Source organism: Entamoeba histolytica, genomic scaffold (assembly GCF_000208925.1).
Source record: "Entamoeba histolytica HM-1:IMSS scf_1104750516333 genomic scaffold, whole genome shotgun sequence".
NCBI lineage: Eukaryota > Evosea > Mastigamoebida > Endamoebidae > Entamoeba > Entamoeba histolytica.
This window is the reverse complement of record NW_001914896.1, coordinates 141-22950: the sequence shown is the minus strand read 5'-3', so window position 1 is coordinate 22950 and position 22810 is coordinate 141. Positions and strand designations below refer to the sequence as shown.

The 22810-nt window shown below is 26.6% G+C and overlaps 8 protein-coding genes across 8 annotated transcripts in view, besides 1 other annotated feature; 2 read left to right on the top strand and 6 right to left on the bottom strand.

Annotated features, from left to right (window-relative positions):
- EHI_004340 (serine-threonine-isoleucine rich protein, putative) overlaps window positions 1-6982 on the bottom strand; it is a gene marked incomplete at both ends in the record, with an annotated part of 7095 nt that extends 113 nt beyond the window's left edge. Inside the window, one exon of the mRNA XM_001913561.1 lies at window positions 1-6982. This exon is cut by the window's left edge and continues 113 nt beyond it. Coding sequence (XP_001913596.1) covers window positions 1-6982 — 6982 coding nt within the window.
- A 371-nt stretch (window positions 6983-7353) lies between these two features.
- EHI_004230 (guanine nucleotide regulatory protein, putative) lies at window positions 7354-8820 on the bottom strand (the record flags this gene model as incomplete). Its single annotated transcript, XM_645111.1, has 1 exon — window positions 7354-8820. The coding sequence occupies one exon, from the start codon at window positions 8818-8820 to the stop codon at window positions 7354-7356; it is 1467 nt and encodes a 488-aa protein (XP_650203.1).
- Window positions 8821-9060: 240 nt separating this feature from the next.
- On the bottom strand, window positions 9061-9987 carry EHI_004220 (uncharacterized protein; the record flags this gene model as incomplete). Its single annotated transcript, XM_645110.1, has 1 exon — window positions 9061-9987. The coding sequence occupies one exon, from the start codon at window positions 9985-9987 to the stop codon at window positions 9061-9063; it is 927 nt and encodes a 308-aa protein (XP_650202.1).
- An 88-nt stretch (window positions 9988-10075) lies between these two features.
- EHI_004210 (uncharacterized protein) lies at window positions 10076-11705 on the bottom strand (the record flags this gene model as incomplete). The annotated part of the gene is made up of 2 exons (XM_645109.1): window positions 10076-10880; window positions 11023-11705. 2 exons carry the CDS (start codon window positions 11703-11705, stop codon window positions 10076-10078), a joined length of 1488 nt encoding a protein of 495 aa, XP_650201.1.
- A 281-nt stretch (window positions 11706-11986) lies between these two features.
- On the bottom strand, window positions 11987-12296 carry EHI_004200 (40S ribosomal protein S27, putative; the record flags this gene model as incomplete). The annotated part of the gene is made up of 2 exons (XM_645108.1): window positions 11987-12238; window positions 12294-12296. The coding sequence occupies 2 exons, from the start codon at window positions 12294-12296 to the stop codon at window positions 11987-11989; spliced, it is 255 nt and encodes an 84-aa protein (XP_650200.1).
- Window positions 12297-12483: 187 nt separating this feature from the next.
- Window positions 12484-14674, top strand: EHI_004190 (Nuclear valosin-containing protein, putative; the record flags this gene model as incomplete). Its single annotated transcript, XM_645107.1, has 2 exons — window positions 12484-12789; window positions 12842-14674. The coding sequence occupies 2 exons, from the start codon at window positions 12484-12486 to the stop codon at window positions 14672-14674; spliced, it is 2139 nt and encodes a 712-aa protein (XP_650199.1).
- Window positions 14675-14757: 83 nt separating this feature from the next.
- EHI_004180 (uncharacterized protein) lies at window positions 14758-20025 on the top strand (the record flags this gene model as incomplete). The annotated part of the gene is made up of 1 exon (XM_645106.1): window positions 14758-20025. One exon carries the CDS (start codon window positions 14758-14760, stop codon window positions 20023-20025), a length of 5268 nt encoding a protein of 1755 aa, XP_650198.1.
- A 220-nt stretch (window positions 20026-20245) lies between these two features.
- EHI_004170 (uncharacterized protein) lies at window positions 20246-20761 on the bottom strand (the record flags this gene model as incomplete). The annotated part of the gene is made up of 1 exon (XM_645105.1): window positions 20246-20761. One exon carries the CDS (start codon window positions 20759-20761, stop codon window positions 20246-20248), a length of 516 nt encoding a protein of 171 aa, XP_650197.1.
- A 129-nt stretch (window positions 20762-20890) lies between these two features.
- Window positions 20891-22810: part of a repeat region that runs on past the window's edge.

Genomic DNA, 22810 nt, shown 5'->3' with positions numbered 1-22810 from the left:
AATTGCTCATAGTAAGTGTTGATGTTCCTGAAACCTCTACTCGACTAATTTTCACATCTTCTCCTCTAATTTGATCTTCTGATATCTTCAATCCTTCATATTTTTCATTTGATGGCAATTTGTATATTACACTTGTTGTTGCTGAAAAATCAATTATACACTTATCTCCTGAACATGGACATGTTTTTCTTTCCCATTCTACTTCCGTAGTTATATTTTCTTTGTTTTCTATATTTGAACACGCTAGTTCTTGAACATTTGCTTCAACTCCTTTTGGACATGCAGATAAGATATATCGTTGTGAATCAAGAACTACTCCACTTGAACCTATTAATGTGATTCGTTCAATGTCATTGTTTCGTATTAAATTAAAGCATTTATCTCCTTTATTCTCTCCAACTATGTTCACAGTAATATTTTCAATACTCACATCTCCTCCATTTTCTATGACAATAATGTCTTCATCACTCCTATTTCCTTCTATTTCTATTATTGCATTTTTGATATTAATGTTATTAACATATCCATCTTCTTTAATTCCTCCTTTCATTATTATTTTCCCTTTTTCTCCAATTTTTATTATTCCTCCTGTTATGAAAATACCTCTTTCTTTCACTTCTTCATTTCCTTCTACTTCAACCAATGGCTTATTACTTTCACTAAATGTAATCTTGTTATTAACCTCTATTTGTCCTCCTGTAACTTCAATTCTTCTTGTAAAGCTGTTATCTGTTTCTAATGATAATGTTCCTTTACTCATTGTAATAGAATCAACATTTAACGTCACTCCTGTGATTCTCATTCTTTTGTCTTCTCCATTTGTTATTTCATAAATGTTTATTGGGAATTTTGATTCAATTATAGTCTCATTGATATTCATGCTATAAATACTTGAAACAGATTGCATTACAATACGTTCTCCATAGTTAGTTATTTTTTCTATCAACGAATTACTTACAGGATCATTGAATGTACATTCATTCTCATTCTCACAATCAAATATACATTCTTGTTTACTTATAAGTGAATATGTGCAATAACATCCAGTAGGAAGTTTATTTTCTTGTTTATATGAGCATCTAATAGGTGGACAATTATATGTTGTGGTATCTGTTTTACATTCTTGAAGAACAATTCCTCCACATTCTATCAACTTCACTTTCTCATTAGAATTGGTGATACTTCTAATCTTAAATGATATTTCTCCATTGTTAATTTGATCTTGTTGATGTGAAATAAGTGAAGTACATGTTTCACTTGGTTCATGATTTGATTCATAATTGAATTGTGAGATACTTGCTATGTTATTTGGTGATGATAACTCAAATGTTCCTGATTTGTATGTAACTTTGTCAATATCAAATGAATTGTCTGATTTGATTATTGACCCTTCTAGAATAAGTTCATTAAAGACATTAATTCCTAATAACTTGATATTTCCTGCTTTCCCTTTCAAATGGAATTGTGTGTTATAAATTCCATCTAAATGTACTTCCATTTTTCCATTACTCTTATCAAGTACATTAATGTATGTTTCTTTCTGTGAATCTTTAACACGGATGTTCGATTTTGTTATTACCAAATTAACAACATTATCAATTGATGTTGTTTCAATATATATTGTACATTCATTAGAACATGTGACAATATTGTTTTTTGAGTCACTATGAATGTAATAACTTCCTCCTTTGATATTAATATTTGCATCTCCTTTTGAAATTTCAATAATATCATATCCATTAGTAGCTTCACTATTATCTTCAAATGTTAATTCACCATCTTTACTTATTGAATATATGTATTGTTGTTTCCATTTTTTACCTGTTTGATGTTGACAATTAGTAGTATCAGTACATGTGTATGGAAGTGGACATGTATAATAACTTGATTCTGCAATATATACATACATTGTGTCTTGACATGCAAAATATACATTACTTGGTAGTTTTGTATTGCCATTTGTTGAATGATTTAATTGGATTAATGGAACATTTGTAGTGATACTATTAGTAGTTGTTATATCCATTGTTGTGAATGTGAGTGTATCAGAAATAATAAGTGGAAGAGTAGATGGACTAATAGACTTAAATTGAATAGAACTTGTTGTTAATTTATCTTTTGTTATAATTCTTGAACTTATGTCATCAAGAATAAGAGATGAAATAACAACATCATTCTCTATGCTAATCTTACTATTTTCTTTAATTTCAATCTTAATATTTGATTTACTTGCATCAGTATTAATAGTTCCTACATAAACATCTTTAGATCCTATTATAATATTATTTGATGTCTCACTTGTAATTATTTCATCAATTTGAAAATCACTATGAATTTCTATGTTTTTCTTCATTACCATTCTATTTAATTGTGTAACACCTGTGAAACTAATTGAACAATCATTTGACATTTTAACTTCTTTATATACTCCATCAAATCCTTGAACATTAATTTTATCATCAGAATTTGTTGTTAAAACGAGAGGAAGATTATTATTAGGACATAATGATGGAAGTGTGTATGTTTGTGAATCTGAAACATCAATACTTGTTGATTTAGTAATTTCACATTGTTCAATTTTTGGAATTAATAAACCACTACATCCTTTATAAAATATATTAGTTTCTTGAGTTGCTCCTTCAATTTCAACATTACTCAATGTTCCAATTACATTTCTTAAATTACAAACGTAAACACATGCTGTTGGTATATTTGAAATGGTTATGCCAGTAAATGAACTATGAACATTGAATATACTGTTATTTACGTTTTGATATGTTTTAGAATCTTGTACATTCAATTTGTTAATTGAGATAGAAGTGACAGTTGATGTACATTCAAACTTAGTTTTCATAATAGTCATTTCATTAACAGAAATACTTCCATAAATTGTAATTGTTCTTATTGTATTAGTGTCTGTATTTTTAAAGATAATTAAACCATCCTTAGCATTAATTGATGTAAGAGTTATGTCTTGTTTAGTGTTAATCGTGAATGTACCTTTTTCAACATTAATTGATGGTGTTGAAACATCACTAGATTGAGTAATTGTACCAATAACATTTCCATCTTCTATTGTTAAATCTAGTGGAATTTTAGTAATTGTGAATAGACCATTCAATGTTAAATCATTCACTTCAGTTGGAAGAGTGATTGAAACAGAAGTACTTAACGAATTTATTATTTTTAATTTTTGTGCATGAACTTTTGTAAGATCAATTGATGTTGTTTTTGTTTTGTCATTAATATGAATTATTCCAGAACATGGAATATCACTAGTTGTACATGGATTTAATTCCAATTTATTGTCTGAATATGTCGTTTCAAAAGTGATTGGTTGACAAACATAATCATTTCCTTTTTCTTTTTTGCTGAAAATAACAGTATCATTACATTTACTTATACAGTCTGTTGGAATATTAGTTATTTTAGAATGTGATTTAACAACAATGTTTTTAGTAGTATCAACAGTAAATGTATTAGAATTATCAAGGTTAAATATAACTTCATCATTTAATGAAGTTGTTAATTTTGGACTGCATTCTTTAATATCTATATTAACATTATTAACTGATGCACTGACACTTGTTGTTGTTGATTTGATTGTTACATGTGAGCTAGTTGCAACTATAACATTATTAAATCCTGATACTATAGATTGTGAATAAACAGTAACAGTCTCTGTTTTTCCATGCCCATTAATAGTTATTTCAGTTGTACTATCACCAAATACAGATATTGAATGATCAGAAGTTGATTCAATTGAAATTACACCACTTAATCCTGAAATATACGTATCTACTCCAATATCAAATTTCTTCATTCCAGATGCAATAACATTCGGTGATTCAATTTGAATTAATGTATTTCCATCAGTACATTTATGAGACTCTGGATTAAGATATGATGTTTGTTTGTTTAATTCAATATTTTTATCAGTAATTGTATAACATTTATATGTTGGTTGTTGTTTATCATCAGTGCTTTGAGTAAGATATGAATTAACAGGAATAACTTTACTATCTGTAAATGTGCACGCTTTATTATAATTTAAGAAATGTTCAGGAATTGTGTTTTTATTACTATTGTTGTTATCAGTGGTTGTTACTTTAAATGATTTAAATATAAATTCATTTCCACTTACAAATGAAAGTGTACCTGTTGTAAAATCAACATTATTACCACTAATCTTACCTGTTCCAAATGTTGTTAATTCTGTAATAGTGATACTATTTCCAGTAACTATTAGATTGCCACTTGTAGTAAGTGTTTTTGCTTTAATATCTCCTGAAATAGTCATTGAATTTAAAATAAGTGGTGTGTCTGAGTCAATTCCATTACAATTACCATATACTGTAAGTGTTTTATCTTTATTACCATCTTTTGCTTTATTTACAATTTTAACTTTATCAACATTAAGAATAAGATTTTTTGTTTGTCCAGTAAGATGAATAGTAGATCCTCCATTATAAGTTGATTTAATAGTATAATTAATTGATTCAGATGTTACACTAGAGTCCGTATTTAATTCAATATAACAATCAGATGTTTTACATTCTATCAACTCATGTTCATATTTAAGTGTTAATTTGTTTGAATCAGTATTTGAATTACTAATAATCTTTGTTGGTAACTTTTTAGAATTGCATTCATCTTCTTTATCTGTGCATACAGAATAATAGTCATGATATAATAAACATGTTATTTTACTTTCTTCATCACTCAATTTTGAAGTAAATAACATTTTTCCATCACATGAAAATATTTGTTGATTATTATTATCAGTAAATGTGATATGATTATTTAATCCATCAAGTAATAATGCTGGAACATTTGGATGGAATGATGAGTCAATGTTAACATTCGTTAATTTAAGAGAGTATTTATTTCCATTATTAATTATAGAAAGTAAAGTTGATTTTACTTTCATGGTTTCAATAGTAATTTCAACTTGTTTTCCATTTGTATTGTCATTTGTAACAGTAATTACTCTATCTTTATTTCCATATTCAAACTCTTTCAATGTTAATTCAAAACAAGTACTAATATTATTGTTTACTGAATATGCTTTGAATGAACTAGTTGTTATTAATGGTAAATTAGATGTAAGTTTATTTACACTTCCTCCAATATAAATTGATGTTACTCCAGTAGCTCCAGTTAATGAAATTGTATTTAAATTTGAATTATCTTGAATATTTGATATTTTAGTAACATCTTTAATATTAACAGTGTTTGAATTCGAATTAACTATTAACTTTTCTTTTAAGTCATTTCTTCCTTTTAAAGTGACTGAATTTGTTGATGATGGAATGTTATAAACACAATTAATATTAGCATTACCATTACCAAGTGAACATGGACATTCTACAGCAGTGAATTGTTTATCAAACGAAGTATTATCAGTTTTATCAATTGAACACACAATTGTATTATTCATTTCTCCTGTTTTCATCACTCTAACAACTTGTCCTTTCTCTGTAGAAAGTACTGATGCAGTAAGTGAGACAGTTTGTTCATTAGTAATTTTAATTGAATTAAGAGAGTCACTTGCAATAAAATCACAATAATTAAGTTCTGTATTGTCACAACTTCCAGTAATATCTGTAACTGTTATTTTGCTATTCTTTTGTAATATAATATAACGAGAAGATGAAACTGAAACTGAAGGAAATGAAACAGTTGAAGAAGTTGCAGTAAATACATTTTTATTATCTGAAGATGCTTTAAGTTTATTATTGAAAAGAGATGAACTTATTTTCATTTTATTTTTATTGTCTTCTTCATATGTTACTGCATCTGTTACTGTCAGTTTCATATTAGTTGGATTTAAATCTCCGATTTTCATTGTTTTTAATGTCAATTCTGGATTTTCTTTTGTTTGACCTGTTATTTCAATATTGATACTAGAGTCTGTTAATGATTTAAATGATAAAGATTCTCCAAGGGTATATTTTTCACCAGTTGTTAAAGTAAGTGTATATTCTTTAAAATCAGTTGACTGTTGACAATCAGGTTCTTTAAAATTTGACTTTTTTATTGTTTTTTCATTATCTTTTAATGTACAGATACATGTGTTTGTACTTCCAATTCTATAATATGTACCACATTTATTTGATGAAACTCCATCAGTTTTAACATCAGTAGCTGTTTGTGTTGCATAAACACATACTGAATTTGAATCACATTTACCAGAAACTCCAGTGACTTTAATGAATGAAACTGTAACAGAATTATCCATTTCTACTGTCATACTTTTTTGTGAATCTGAATTTTGTTTTCGTAAACCAGCCTTAATACCAGCATTTTCTTGTTTTGTATCTTCTTCTTTAACAGTTACAACAACATCTTTTTGTTGTTTCAATTTAATTGAACTAATACTATTTGATAAAGTTACTGTACATTCTTTTGTTGGTTGAATAGTGTTCCAATTCTGATTAATTGTAAGTGTAGAACCAGGACAATCATCAATAAGATTCATTTTAGAATATTCAGTAATAGAATAGCAATCAATTTCTGAATATTTGTTATTTGTTCTTGTACAATCACATTTGTCAGACTCTGATTGTTCAGCCATTTTGTATACTCTATTATAATCACATTGTTTCTTTGAAAGATCTGAAGGAATACTATTTGCGTATTTAGCATAATAAAGAATTCCATTATTTGTTTCTGTTGTATCAACTTTTTCAATAGTTATTTGTGAATCAATAATCAGTGGACAACTTTTTGATAATTTAAGTGTTTTAATTGTTCTTGTTCCTGTTAATGTAAGTTTTGAACATGAACCAATAGTAAAAGTATCAATATCAATACTTTCATTGTTCTCTCCAAGCTTAACTTTAATTTCACCAGTTATTTTAGTATTATCAAAAGAAAGTGAAGTACAATCACTCTCAACTGTAAAATCATTTGAATCTATTGAACACTCTTTAGAGAGACAAAAACATATAAAAAGAAAGAGTAGATTAATAATAATCATATATGAATAAAAGTATCTCAGATGAGTTTCTTAGTTCCATGAAAAACGGTTAGAAATAAACTCTTCATAAATTTACATAAAATATCAAATTCCATCATCTGTTTTTTCTTTTTTCATTATTTTTCCTATTTGCATCATTTATTTCCTTTGAATATCAGAAAAGTAATTGCAATAACTTTTTTTGTCGTTTCATTATTCGTTTCAAATATCTATTTTTATCTTTTTGAATAAAATCTGAACTTAGAATATGCAATAACTCTTTTCAACTCCCTTTTTTTTTTAACTTTTCTATTATCTCCTTCTTGTAGAAATTTCTATAAAAATAAAATGTTATTAAATGATATAAAAAAATTTTAATTAATTCTTTCCTCTTATTTTCCACCATGAATTCTAATGATCTTACCAAAAGCAATAGTTTTACCAGCATCTCTTAAAGTAAATCTTCCTAATTGTGGGAATAATTCATATGGTTCAATACAAATTGGTTTAGCAGTCTTAATGACAACATTTCCAACACTTCCACTCCTAAGGAATGGAGGATTTTTCTTTGCTAATTTACCTGATCGGTCAAATTGATCTGTAATTTTAGTTATAACAACTTCTTCTTGAGAAGTATGAATATGGATAACAGCCTCATATCCTGGAGTAAGTAATGGTCGTGGTAATTCTAAAACAACTAATTGAGCTTGGAATAAGTTAGTAAAATGACAAACGTCTGATGGTGAACATAAGACAAAACCGGTTTGAATTGAATCAGCTTGGTCACCTTTCATTTGAATTCTTACATTATCTCCTGGTCTAGCTTTTGAAGCTGGGACTGAGTTTTCATCATAAGTAATTCCAGTAACTTCTAAATCAACTTTATTTGGCATAACGACACATTTTGATCCTTTGTAAATTGTTCCACTTTCTACTTTACCCATAATAACTGAATTACCTTTACCATCTTTAAATTTATCAATAATTGGCATTCTAATTGGACCATTAGGATTACCCATGACTAATTTAATAGAATCAAGAAGTTCAACTAAACATGGTCCATCATACCAACTACAAACTCCTTTGTCTAATCGTTTAGTTAAGTTTAATCCTGAAAATCCAGAAATTGGGATTGAATAAATATCAGAAAATCCACATTGTCTTAAGAATGGTTTAACTTTATTGACAATTTCATCATATCTACTTTTTTCCCATCCAACAGTTTTTTCATCCATTTTATTAACTGCAATAATAACTGTTTTAACTCCAGCTGTTCTACATAATTGGGAATGTTCTCTTGTTTGACCTCCTTTATCAAATCCAGTTTCAAACTCTCCTTTTCTTGCTGAAACAATTAATACAGCAATATCAGCTTGTGCTGCTGCAGAAATCATATTTGGAACAAATGATCTATGACCTGGGGCATCTAAGATAGTATATCTTCTTTTTTCAGTTTCAAATAAAGCACGTCCTACATCAATAGTAATACCTTTAGATTTTTCTTCTTCAATTTGATCCATAATATAAGCCAACCACCATGACTCTCTTTGATTTTCTTTTGCTTCTTTTTCAAATTTATCAATAATTCGTTGTTCAATATTTCCTGATTGGAACAAAATATTACCAGAAGTTGTTGATTTACCAGCATCTACATGTCCAATAAAAATAATATTTGCACTTTCCTTTACTACTTCATTTTCTTCTGTTTCAATTTTTGCAATTTCTTGTTTAACTTCATCTTCAGAAATAGCTGGCCCATTAGGGGTTGTTGTTTGAGCAGCAGTTGCGTTTTGTTGTTCTAATTTTTTCTTTCGTGGAACAAATTTCTTTGCTGAAAGGTTGAGATTAATTCCAGACATGACTGAATTTTTAGGGTTATTTTAAGTTCTATTTTTTATTTTTTTTAATAGTTAAACTAATAACTTATCATTTTTTTATTATTTCATTTGAGTCTTGTTGTTCAATAAGATATAATTTTATTTTTTTTAATGACAACAAATGAACAAGAGTTTTGGAGAAATAAAGTCCAGTGAATAAAAGTGTTTTATTCAAGTCTCTTCTCAAAACTTAAACCAAAAGTTATATAAATTTTGTTATAGTTAAAGTGTATCATTAAAAGAATTGTTTGTAGGAAAAGAGTATCCATCTCCTTTTGTAGTCCAAACAGGTAAGAAGGAATATATCCATGAATCACCAAATACTTCTTTAAAATTTTTCTTGAATCCCACATTAAATCTATTAACTTGTTTATTTTTTCTACATGAAGTCCAACCACTCTTATTTTGCTTCAATTCAATACCTGTTTCGTTTTGAATAATGTGGTATATTTGTTGACATAACATAAGAAACGTCACAAATATGAAATAAATTGATATGAATATTTGAATAGCATGAAAAGGTAAAAATATCTCTTCAAATTTAAATGATTCTTTTGAAATTATTTTTTCTATAACTATATAAAGAATGAAGATTGTTAGAACAAAAAGAAGTGTACAGAGTATAAATGTATAAAAGAGAGTCAAAATGAAATATTTGTGATTTGCATAACCAATACAACTACCAACAAATGGACAATGATGATCCATTTTTAGAACACATCGACCACATCTTGAACAATGATGACTTCTTTCTGGTTTTGTACAATGACAAATTGAACATTCATTTTCTCCTTCAACATAATGATTTAATGGGACATAAAGTTTTTCTTTTACTTGAACACAACGATTATAAGAAGTAGTACCTAATATATATAAAGGAATAAATAGTATTAAAAGTAACAAAGAAATATACCACACATATAATCCAAGTTCAATGACTTGAAAGATAAACACTACTCCAGAAATAATAAAAGCAAAATTAATTCCTATATGAGAAATATGATTTTGACATTCAGTTCGTTGTGGATCATAATTATGTTTTTGTCTATGATTTTTATGAAAAAGTATATGTTTTTTTACAGAAGTTTCTTCAGTAAAACCTTCAGGTTGAACTGGTTCATCAATTACATTATTCTGACTATCTTCCATTACTATCGAATGGAGTTTAGGATTTTACTTAACAAGAAATTAATAAAGAAAAAAAAGAAAGAAAAAAAAAACAAAAAATGAATAAAAATTATTCGAGACTTGAAGAAATAATATGTTTTATAATTCTTTCATTCGACTTAACTGAGTTATTGACAAAAATACCACAATTCATTGCTGTTCTCTCAGCATTTAATAATTTTCTTGTTAAAAATTGTTTAAAATGAATGTCATGATGAAATACTGAAGTTTCTAGAAATGGTGGGAATGGAAGAATTTCACTTTTACAAACAACATTGACATGATATATTTCATTAGTTTCATCATTCTTTTCAGGAGTGACAACAATAAAAATATGATTAAAATGTGAAGTAATACAACGTGGATCAAAGGTATCAGTTGAATCAACCATTTCTTTAAAAACAATAACAACAATGTCATTTCCTATATGTCTTTTTCTTTCTAACTTTTGACTACCTTCATTATCTGGAAGTAATGGAGCAACATGAAAAACAATTTCATATGAAAATTTTTCATAAAAACTGAAATAGAAATACTCACCTGTTCTACCATTCTTTGAATCTAAACCACCAATAAACCTATTCCAATTTAATTGTTCTTTCTTTGAAGCAATTAAATCCATGAACTTCCAAAATACTGAAGAACATTCTGTATTGCTATACATTTCATCTTCTGTTTTTTGACCAGGTTTTGCATATAATACTCCAAATTTATAATTTTTGACAATAAGTTGAGTTTCTAATTTCATTAGTTGATCTTGAAGCTTTATATTATTCTTAGATTTAATTGGTTTTTCATTGATATTCAATGTTTTTATCCACCACTTAGAACAATCATCATTTTTTGGTAAAATGAATCTTCTTAGTCCACTTGGTCTAAAAGACATTACAAATTGAATTTTTTGTGTTTTTTGATAACATAAAATAGTGGCATTTTCAGGAAATACATAAAATATGGTTTTAGCTATAAAGATATGAGTGATACATTATTTAGTAAAAATAAGACAATTAAATAAACAAACGTTGAAGATAAAAAAATTGTTTGAAAAATGTAAAATCATCGTCAATATTAATTATGTCATAAGAAAATAAATCAAAGTTTCTAGAAGTTGATTCGATATCTGTTTCGATTGCAAATTCTTTTTCTTGAGCACAATCCATTATAACATTAAAACAAGTATATTTACCAGTCCATACTTCAATTGGTAATTGTAAACTTGACCAACAATCATATATTTTATTTTGACTATCTCTTAATGAATCCATAATTACATAATATACTGACTCTTTTGTAATATACTTTTTATTTGGTCTTAATACATTTGGAACTAATGTACTGATAACAGCATCACTTGGACTAGCAAACATTTCTTTAAGTTGTTCCATTGCTGAACGTGTTCTTTCTATATCAGTTGTTCCAACCCCTATTATATCTTTAAGAGCATTAAGCATTGTAAAATCAACAGAATTTGTAGTACTTTTATGCTTGGGTGTGTCTTCAAATACAGCAAATGATTGTCCAGAAGATTTAGCAAGAGATGATTTGGGGGTTTTAGGTGTTCTAGGTGTAAGGTGTGTAGGTGAATCATTAGAAACTGTGCTTTCATCATTTATAGAAAAATTTAATGACACTATCATAGCATCTTTATCTTCATTCTTTTTTTTAAACAAACAAAACCTTTTCTTTTGTTGAGAAGCCATTTACTAATAATAAAGATTTCAAAATGTTTTTGACTTTTCTTATAAAAAAAAATATTTGACGAGTTATTTTATTTTCTCTATTTATTTTTTGTTGTTTTCTTTCAGATAAAAACAACAAAAGTAAATAAAATGAATGTGTGATTTTATAATACGTTGAGTTATTCAAAACAAAAAGTTTTTTTCTTTATTAATTGAAATTATTGAAAATAAAACTAAAAATAATATTCTTATAAATGTTATATAAAACAATGATAAATAATCACCCAAAAATGTCAATTAATTTACTTCTTAATTCTGAATTTGCATTGTTGAGTAAGCTTTAATTTTCCACCAGTTGGTTGTCCAAGTGGTTGTCCACATTTTTGACAAAGAATTTGTCTATGGGCATGGGAGAAAGTAGTAGTAGTAGCTCCACATTTTGGGCATTTAATTTCAAGGAAATAGCTGTTTGGGGTTGGAACTAATCTCTTCATCTTGTGGGCTTTAGCTTCAGAAGCAGCAGTTGGATTCAAAAGGTCAACTTCGATTAATGGCTAAAATGATAAGTTTTGATAAGAAAATTGAAAAAGAACAACGTTGTGAACAAACCATCTTTGGAAGCTGTGAGTAATCTAGAACTTAATTTTTCTGAGAGGGTTTACCTAACTTATTATTAAACTATATTAAATCTATAATATTTTATTATTTTTGTTACTGAAGAAAAACTCCTAAAATCTATTAATTTTATGTAAAATAAAATTAGTTAAAAAAGTTAAAAATTAGGACTAAAAATATTAGAATGAAAAAATTAATAAATGAAAATATTATTGTTTATACAAAAGACATAGATACAAATAAGATTACTTTTCCAAAAGAAGGGATATATCGAGTAGGAATGTATTTACTTTCTACTGAATCTTTTTGTTTACCTTTTTATTGGAATGGCTCCAGAAATGAAGCTGATTTTATTGAGTTTCCTTATTTTTGTTTTGGTATAAATATAAATAAGAAGATAACTTCTTCTTTGTATGAACTAGAAAAACTACCAACATCTATTACAGAACTAACATTATCTTGTTTGTCTGATGAGCAATTTGAACAAGTTGTTTGTTTTCCATGGAAATTCTTCAAATTTTGTTAATAACTTATTTCAGTAGAAACGATTAACAAATAAACTAAGAAAAGAACTTTTAAATTTCCCATGTTTATTTCGTCAAAATGATCTTGTATCAATTTGTGGTGAACCTTTTCATGTTGATTCAATTGATCAAAGTCAAATTAATAATTTTGATACATTTTATATTTGTGATAGTCATACAACATTATCAGTTTTGTTTCAACATGAGCTTGAACTTCAGGTAATGATTGACTCTTCTTTAAATACGAGTGTTGGACTAAGTTCATTGTTTTACAAAAATTCAAGGTATGTGCAATTATGTACAAAACAACCATCAGTTTTTGAAATTGAGCCATTGAACATCTCTTCTTCTATCATTCTTATTTCACCCTTAATAGCCTCATATTTTAAATTGACACATCTCTCAAAAATCTCTGTGTTATTTATAAATATTCCCAATACAGTTTTACCTTGGGTACACATTTCTTCACAAATATGTGTGGGATCATTTTTCCAGCGTTGTGTACCAATTTTCAATTCATTACCCATTTATATTAATTCTATTCCAGTTGTGTTGACATCTTCACAACTTGGTTTTATTTCAAAAACAACACGTTTCATAGTAGATACTGGTTATTCCTTTAAATCAACTTTTTCGAGTTTAAAACCATTACTACCTTCAGTAATTAAATTAAATGATTCTATTCATCTTATTTCAAAAAACAATCTTCAATTATTTCATTATGCTATTGACCATCAATTGTCATTATCTCTTTCATTGTCTGGAAATGTTTCTTTTTGTTTGGATGTCTTTTCTATTCTTTTCAGATTATCAATCTTTCCCTTTCATTTTAACTTTTACAATTATTGTGTAATATCATTAGAATCAATAACATCGCCATTACTTACTAAACAATTTATTGAAATAAAAAAAGAACCTACAATTGTTATGTTTATTAGAACTAATAAGGCAACAGATTCTGTTATTAGTACGACTCAAAGATTTATTGAAGATTGTGAAAGGTTCCATCTTCCAATTATATCATTGTTCTATCCTTCTGTAGAATTTGTAATAAGTACTATCCAAATTAAAGAAAATAAACAAAGTCATACTATTTTTCAAGAAAAGAAAATTTTTGGATATATTGAACAACGAAAGAAATTAGAAGAAGTAATTCTTAGTATGAGCCATCCAATTCAACCATTAAAACCATCTGGGATTTTATTATATGGACCGAGTGGATGTGGAAAAACAACATTGGTTGAAGATTTTTGTTATCATCATTCTTGGCTGAATATCAAAATTATTCGTGGGTCAGAATTACTTAGTAAGTATGTTGGAGAGTCTGAAAGAAACGTTAGAGAATTATTTGATGAAACAGTAGACCTTATTGTTTTCGATGATTTTGATTCATTGGGGCATCGAAGAGATGGAGAGAAGACTGATTCTGTTGTTAATACATTGTTAACAATGTTAGATGGAGTTGCTGAAAGAAAGACTGCTGTTGTTGCTCTTTCCAATCGTCCAGATTTAATAGACCCAGCATTGTTGAGAGGAGGAAGGTTAGGTGATTGGATCTATTTAGGATTACCTTCTGACAATGATAAAGAGGAAGTTTTGTCTACTATGTGTTCAATGACATGGAGTAATTTTTCGTTAAAAACCAAGGATTGGACAATGGGTGATATTGTTTCTTGTTTACAAAAAATTTCAGGAGTTATTTTACAAACTCAAGACAAAGAAAAAAAAATTAATATCCTTAAAACAGCTATTGAAACATTTAAAGCATCTGGGCCAATGATGGACTTTTCACCATTTAAACAATTCGTAATTAATACTTCTTCCATAGGGAGAGATATGGTATTAATTTAATTATTTATAACAAAAAATTATGAAAAATACTCAAGATTGTTTCATCACAAAATCAAGAAAAAAGTTAAACTAAAAAATTTGAGATGGTAATTTTTGTTTTGATAATCCTCTTTTGTGTTTCTTTGGGACAAGGTATTGAGTGTGATAAAGAACTTTCATTTAAGGACACTGAAGAAACTATTTTTATTAATGGTAAAGAGGGATGTCTTATTCAATTCGTATCATGTCCTAATATACATATACAAGGTACTGTTATGGTTAAAAATTGTATTAATTCGAAAGTTCTTGTAAATAAAGGGGTAATACGATTGGGTGGAAGTAGTAATTCTTCATTTAGTTTAGATTCATCAATACTTATATTTGAACCAACTGAAAGGAATGATATTGAATTAACACAATTATCAATTAGAAAAAGTAATTGGAAAATTGAAGAATCTTTTTTATCAAGGACTATAACAATTAGAACATTAATTGACTATGATAGTGGAGTAACACGTCTAATGAGTGACTACACAATATTTAATATTAATTTCATTTGTCCTCAAGCAAATGGGGAATACATATATCGAACACCATCACTTGCTATTAATGAAAATATAAAAGTATGTTCAGGGTATTATTATAAGATTAAATACAACACAATATACATATCAGATAAGCAAAATGAGATAAAAAGTTATACCCCAACAATAGAATGTATTACATATGGAAATTCTTCTCATTGGTGGTTTGGAACAAATAATTCAAAATTATTTAATTTATGTCCATGTCCAACTGATAGTAACTGTATTGTTCGGTTAAAGGTACCAAGGGTATATAATATGGATGACCTTAATAAATTTAAAACCAAATACTCATTACATCTTGATGGGGTACAAATGGAAAGAATATCAAATACAAAAAAAATAGAAACATTGATTGTTGATTCAAATAGTATATTATTTGGATTATATGATGTTCAATTAAATAAATTAGAAATTAATAATGGATATATTAATGGTGAAGTTCTTTTTCTTCACACTTCAAGAATAGATTCATATGGAGGATATTTTACTAAGACTATTAGTAATAGTCAATTAGGAAATGTTTATATGACATATACTGGTATAATGGGAAATATGAATTTTATTAACGCTACTTCTTTTGTTTCGAGTCAACAAATTTCAGTATTAACTAATTTTACTAATTTTAATATTAAAAATGAATTTAAAATCATTTCTCCTCTCTTTGTCAATCAAAAAAAAGCATTCAATACTATTGATAATATTACTTGCTTAAATTTCAAATTAGATTCAGTCCTTGTTCAATCAGATATCAATAGCATTAATTGTAGTAAATTGTATATTACTTCAAGTTCTGTATGGAGTATTAGTAATATAATAACAAATTACTTTGAATTTAGTAAAAGTACATTTTTTATTGTAAAGTCAGTAATATCAGAATTATTAAAATTTGATAATTTAGAAAGACTTACAGGATATAGAAATAACTATCTTCAAGACTCTCAAATTAATATCTTATCTATTGTTAATTCTACAATTTGGTTTATATCATCTGTAAATACAATACAATTTAATGCTTTAGATTTACAAATTAGAGAATTTTATATGTTTTATTCTAATAAAGCATACATGAAGAATATTTATTATGATACGGATTATGTTGGTGTATTTTGGGATTGTTCTATTAACCAACTTATTTTAGAATCTACACCTAGGCTATTCTTAGAATGGTTTAATTCTAATGAATTAAAATTTGATGGTACAATAGAAGTAGATGTTCCTAATTCAGTTTCTATTAATAAAATACTTTCATCTTCAGAATTATTAATTTTAAATAAAATGACTATTCCTTATGTTATTTCATCTGGTCATGTTACCTTTTCGAGAGGTTATAGTGGATATTTAGAAGCAGAACGAGTAGACATTATTGATGGATTGTATAATATTACATTAGCAAAACAAATGAGTTTTACTATTCATGAACTAACAGTTTCTGCATTAATTAATACAATAAATTCTCCATTACTTATATTTAATGAATTACAATGTAATTCATCTATTCATATAAATCCTTTGGATTTTAAATCACCACATATTCAAATAGCTTCAGCACAAAATTGTAATAACCAACTGTATATAGACTTTTCTGTCCCAACATTATCTTCATTTGTTGTATTACCAAATGAATTGAAATTAACATGTAACTTAATGGGAGTATCATCACAAACATTTAATGAATCTTGGCAAGAAAAAGGTGAAGAGATTGATTTTCAAGAATGGAGTATTAATAATATCAATAGATGTTTAGTTGATCGCTGTCTAATTTCAGAAAAAAAAGATGAAGGATATTATTGCTCAAATAGAAAGAATAAATGTTATAAGAATTGTAGAGGAGTCATTGATGATACTATGTTTATTAGTTCTGTATCATTAAAAGAATTATGGGTATCAAGTAAAGTAGAAAAGATATTATTAAATGGGAATGATAATAATTTTGGTTTAATACTACTTGGTAATGGAAGTAACGTACAGTTTTTTAATAATAAAGTGTATAGTAAAAATATTATTGGAAAACAAGCAACAATCAAACTGAGTGTTAATGGTATTATTGAAAGTGATTTAATTGATGTTAACTCTATAGAAATGAATACGTTTAGTCGTATTAATAGTGATAAAATTAATTGTGATTTAATAAAAGTTACAATAGATTGTAGAATTGAAGTGAAAGAAATTAACATTAAAAGCATTACTTTTGACAACCAATGCGATATAAGTCCAAATGAAATTATAATTAAGACTGAAAGAATAAATTCATTAAATTTAAATAAGGAGGTTTTAATTAGTAATAGTGTTTGTCAATCAACAGTCAATACAATTGATTTAATTTTTGTTAAAAATGGATTTGACCATACTAATATTGTTGGAAATATTTTATTTAGTTGTAATGATCATTTAATTGTGTCAAATGGAAACAATGGAGTTTCAGAAGTAAAATGTGGGAAATATGGCGTAAGTGATTATTGTTATGTTATTTCACGAGACATTACAAATCCAAAGTCATTTGATTTATCTAAAAGTACAACAACATTTTGTCCTTGTCAAAACACAGATAAAATGGGATGTTCTTATATTATTGGTACAAATGAAGTTAATGGTAAAATTGATGCTTATGAAGTGATTATTGAGAAAGAGAGTGTTATCAAGAGTGATAATATGAATATTTCTGTTGAACTTAAAATAAAAGCTAATAGTCATATTTATACTTCTTCTAGTGTTATAGAGAGTATTTATATTGAACCATCAACTATATTACAACTTGATGGATTAGTAAACAGTCACTTAGTTAATGGATTTGGTGTATTACGTCAAAGAGAAGGTAAGTTATACGTCAATGATTTATTTAATGTTCATTGTGATGTTAAATATATATCAATAAGTAAAACTTTTAATCCATTAGAATTAGTGTTAAATAACTCTTTGATTAATTTAAATAAAAGAGGATTATTTTATATGAATATGACTACTATAAAATATATTAATCAACAAACTATACCAATTATTTTAGATAATCCATCTATAGTCAATCTTTATAATTCTGTTATTTCTTCATTTCCATTACATCAATGTTTTGAATTGATTCAAATAGTTAATGAGCCAATTCTTTATTTTAACAATCAACCCACATCAACAGAAGCAATATTTGATTATGAATTAACTTGTTCTAAAAAGATAGTTCTTTTATGTAACAATCCATCAAAACTATATCAATGTCCAACTCAAACATGTGTTTATAATGTCTATGAATCACCAATAAATTCTTCTAGAGGATACACCCAACCTCATTGTCCATGTGGTTTCTCAGACAATACATTAAAATATAGTGATAATGGATGTATTATAGAAGCAAAAAATCTAAATAATATAACAACAATATATGGTACTTTCCATAATATTAAAACAGATAATAATGCTATTATTTCCATTCATTCATTAACTAATATTAAGTCATTTGAACCTCAAAGTTTTATCAGATTTACTGGCAATGGATTTATAGAACTTTCAGTGTCACCATTAACAAAAAAATCATATACAATACACACTGATGTAAAAATGAATTTAAAACATGTTTATTCTAAATGTAGTATTAGTAGTACTTCAGACCTTATTATTGGAAAACAAGAAAATGGACAATTAAATATTACTGGAAATAAAAATTTAATAACGCTGTCTCAGAATCAATATAATAATATCAATATCAATATTTCAATGTCTCATGTCTATTTACCAAATGGAATAAATGGAAAAACATTTATATTAGAAACTCAAGGATTTAATAATCCATTAATGACTATGACAGATGGAAAAGTATTTTCTGTTGAAAGTTTTGAATATAAAGGAAATGATAATGGAGTATTACTTGAAACTATTCAAAATGGAATTGATATAAAATTATTAAAAAGAGGATATGTTGATGAAGACAAAGCAATATTAGCAACTCAAGAAGTAAAAAGAAAACAAATTTATTGTAAATATAATAATAATAAATGGAATAGTACAAACTGCCCTTGTACTGGAGTTAATTGTCATTTAATTTATGCATCAACATCTGAAATAATTAATGAAACTATAGAAGCAAATGAAATTAATATTTTTGGAAAACATAAATTTAATGGAAGAATTACTTGTGAGAAAATAACAATAGATGAGAGTTGTTCATTTAAAGAGATTTATGTAGGAATTATTAATATTACAAAAGAAAATAATATAGAAATAGAATTATATGATTATGAAGTTAAATACATTACAGGAATAAACTATGATATATTTACTTATAGTAGTGGTAGAATTCTTCAAATAGAAGCTTCAACATTACATTTATATCTTAAAGATACAATTGAAAGTAAATATCTTAATATTAAATTATTTATTATTATTCCTACTCATAATGATTTCTTATTTATTTCATTATTACAAAATGGTACAACTACTTTAGATAATACTCTTATTTATCTTCCTGATCCTTTATTTGATAAATATTACATATTAAAGGCTGATGAATTTCCACCATTGGATACTGTCAAAACGTTTAAAAGAAATGACTCTTTACAACCAATTACAAATATGTATTTAACAATTGTTTGTGATAAATATATGGCATTAATTAAAGACATTAATGATTATCAATGCCCTTATGAAGATACTAATAACCAAAATAATTCAAACACAATTTGGTTAATTATGATACCATCAGTTATTTGTATTATTCTTATTATCATAGTAATTGTTCTTTTAACAATTTATCTTCATAAGTTATTTATTAAAAGAAGAAGATTTGAAAGACTCTTTTAAATTTCAATTCAAATATCGTTTTTAATAGTTTCAAAATTAATTAAACTTTATTAAATTTTTATTTAAACAATAAGAAGAATTTAAAAAAAAAGAAAAAGAAATAGTTAAAAACAAAGAAATTTATTATAAAATAATGATATATAAAAATAAAAGATTTAAAAACGATTAAAATCTATTAGTTTATTAATTTTATTTAATAAAAATTGAATAAATTAATGTCTTAGAGATTTTCTGGGACACATTCTTTATGCCAATTTCTTCCTCCACAAGTAACAAAATTACCAACTAATGGTTTTCCACATTTAGCACATTTTGGGACTCTCTTTAACATACATGGATGACACATTATTTCTCCATTATCATTGTAAAATTTAGCAAAACTAAAAAGTTTTTGACCACAAATATGACATTTAAAACATTCATTATGATATATATGTCCAAATATTTCTTTGGCTTGTGTTAATTCAAATGGCTTACCACATCCATGACAAACTTTAATTGTAACATTTTCTGTAAACGATTGTTTTGGTGCTTCTGTAGTTGCAGTAGAAATAGTGTGTTCTTCTGCTACTGTCTTTTTCATTTCAACTGGTGCTGCTTTTTCTTCAATTTTTACTTCTTTAATTTCTTGGAATTTTGGTGTTGTTGTTTCTGTTATTGAAACTTTAGCACCACAATTTGGACAAAATTTAGCACCATCATTTAATTTTGTTCCGCAAGAACTACAGAATGGCATATGATGAAATAAATTAATTAGTTTCTTTATTTTTAAGTTTCGACTCTAATAATGTTATTTTTATCATTCCTTAAAATAACAAAAATTATTCCTTACTCCTTTTCTTTCTTTTAATTTTTTTTTAATAATAAAAGCAATTAATTAAGTATTAATAGAACTAGCTTCTATTCTTCCTGGCTCAGGGGAGACTAATCCCATCCCTTCGTCTTCTTCTTCTAGTAGCTCTACGGAGTATGTTTGGTTGTGATCTCCGCAGTATTCCATGACATCATTCATGTTTTTTATTACGAGGTTTTTAGTTTCTTTCTCAATGTCAATTTCAATTTTTAATTCTTTAATTAATTTATTACTTTCTTTATTTATTAATCCATTGATTGAAATTACTACTGGAATTATTCTGACATCTTTTAATTTTTCTATTTTCATTAGTCTATTCTTTAATTAATTGTACTTATTTCTTTTCTTCCAATACACTCAATTAATATTGTGGTAAGTCACAATAGTCATATCAAATAATAGACTAGTTTTATTCATTTTATCTAATACATATATGTCTAGTATTTTGTGGTATTGTCATTCACTTTTAGGCATGATTTGTTTGTTACATATCATAGTGATGTCTTTATATTGGAACATTGTTTCATATGGAGGTTTTTTATATTGCTTGTTTCCAGTGTATTTTCTTATTAATCCCTCCCATATTATAATGCCAATATTGTCATGTTTCTCCATTTGTGATTTTTATGATAAATACAAGATAGTAGAATGTGTTCTACTGTAGCTATCTTGTCTTTACATATTGTGGAGTATTTCAATCTTTCATTTTTCATTATTTTTGATTTTTTATACCCACAAAATATTGCTCCATCTTGCATTTTAGTTAATTGGAGAAATGCATTCTTTTTAATATTGATGGACTTCCATGTTTTCACTGTAGTATTTTTATCTACTCCTTTTGACTCGAACCATCTTCTGAAGTGTCCGCTTATTTGATGGGACTTCTATTTTTTGATGTATTGGTTGGTCAATAATTTTTTTATTTCTACTACTACTTCTTTTCTTTTTTCTTTTCTATCCCTTCATTTATTATTTCTTCTATTTTTGTTTCTGGGATTTTATGACTTAATGTTTTTAATTCTATTCAATATTCCATTCTTACTGTACCATCTATCTAATATGTTATTTCCAATTTCACTTTCTCTGGTACAGTAGTACATCACTGTTCTTACTAATTCATTAACATATTCATCCCTTATATTTATTAATCCTTCACCCATTTCTTCTAGAGGGACATACAATCGATCTTTGGAGTTTCACCAATGTATTTTGCCTTTCTTAAATATTTTCTTATTTCCAAATCAATTTTGTCTAAGTTACTTTCAAATTTACAACTGATGCTGAATATCTGAAGATAGGGATTACTTCCGTGTTTATTCTGGTAATATATCTTCTATTACTACTTTCATCACTGTTTATTTCTTCCATCTTTTTCATCATTTTTTCTTTGATGGATTTACAATTGAAGGTGTCATCAATTTCGTCGGACTACCATATTCCTAAGTATTTATACAAGTCCTCACCTTCAACTACGGGGATGTTTTGCATTCCATTTGGTATTTCTTTAATGTTTTTAATACCATTCCTGACTTTTTCTCATTCATTTCAATATGTAACTTATTATTTCCTTAATTTCATTGTTAATTATTCCCATTTCTTCACTACTTTGTGTCATTATTCTCAAATCATCCATATATAAAGTGTGATTTGATTTTGGGAATTTCTCTTCGATGATTTGAGAAATTACATTCATCTGAATGATGAAGAGTAGATTTGATAAGGAATCACATTGTAAAATTCATCTATTTAATTTAATACATCCTAGATATTCATTAAATTTATAACCGATGAATATCTTCCATCTAGTCATCATACTTTCAATAATGTCAATGATGACAAACTCATAATTAAAATATTTTAATGATTCAATTACCTATTCGTGGTTTACTGTGTCATATGCTTTCTTAATGTCATAATATGACTCCACATATT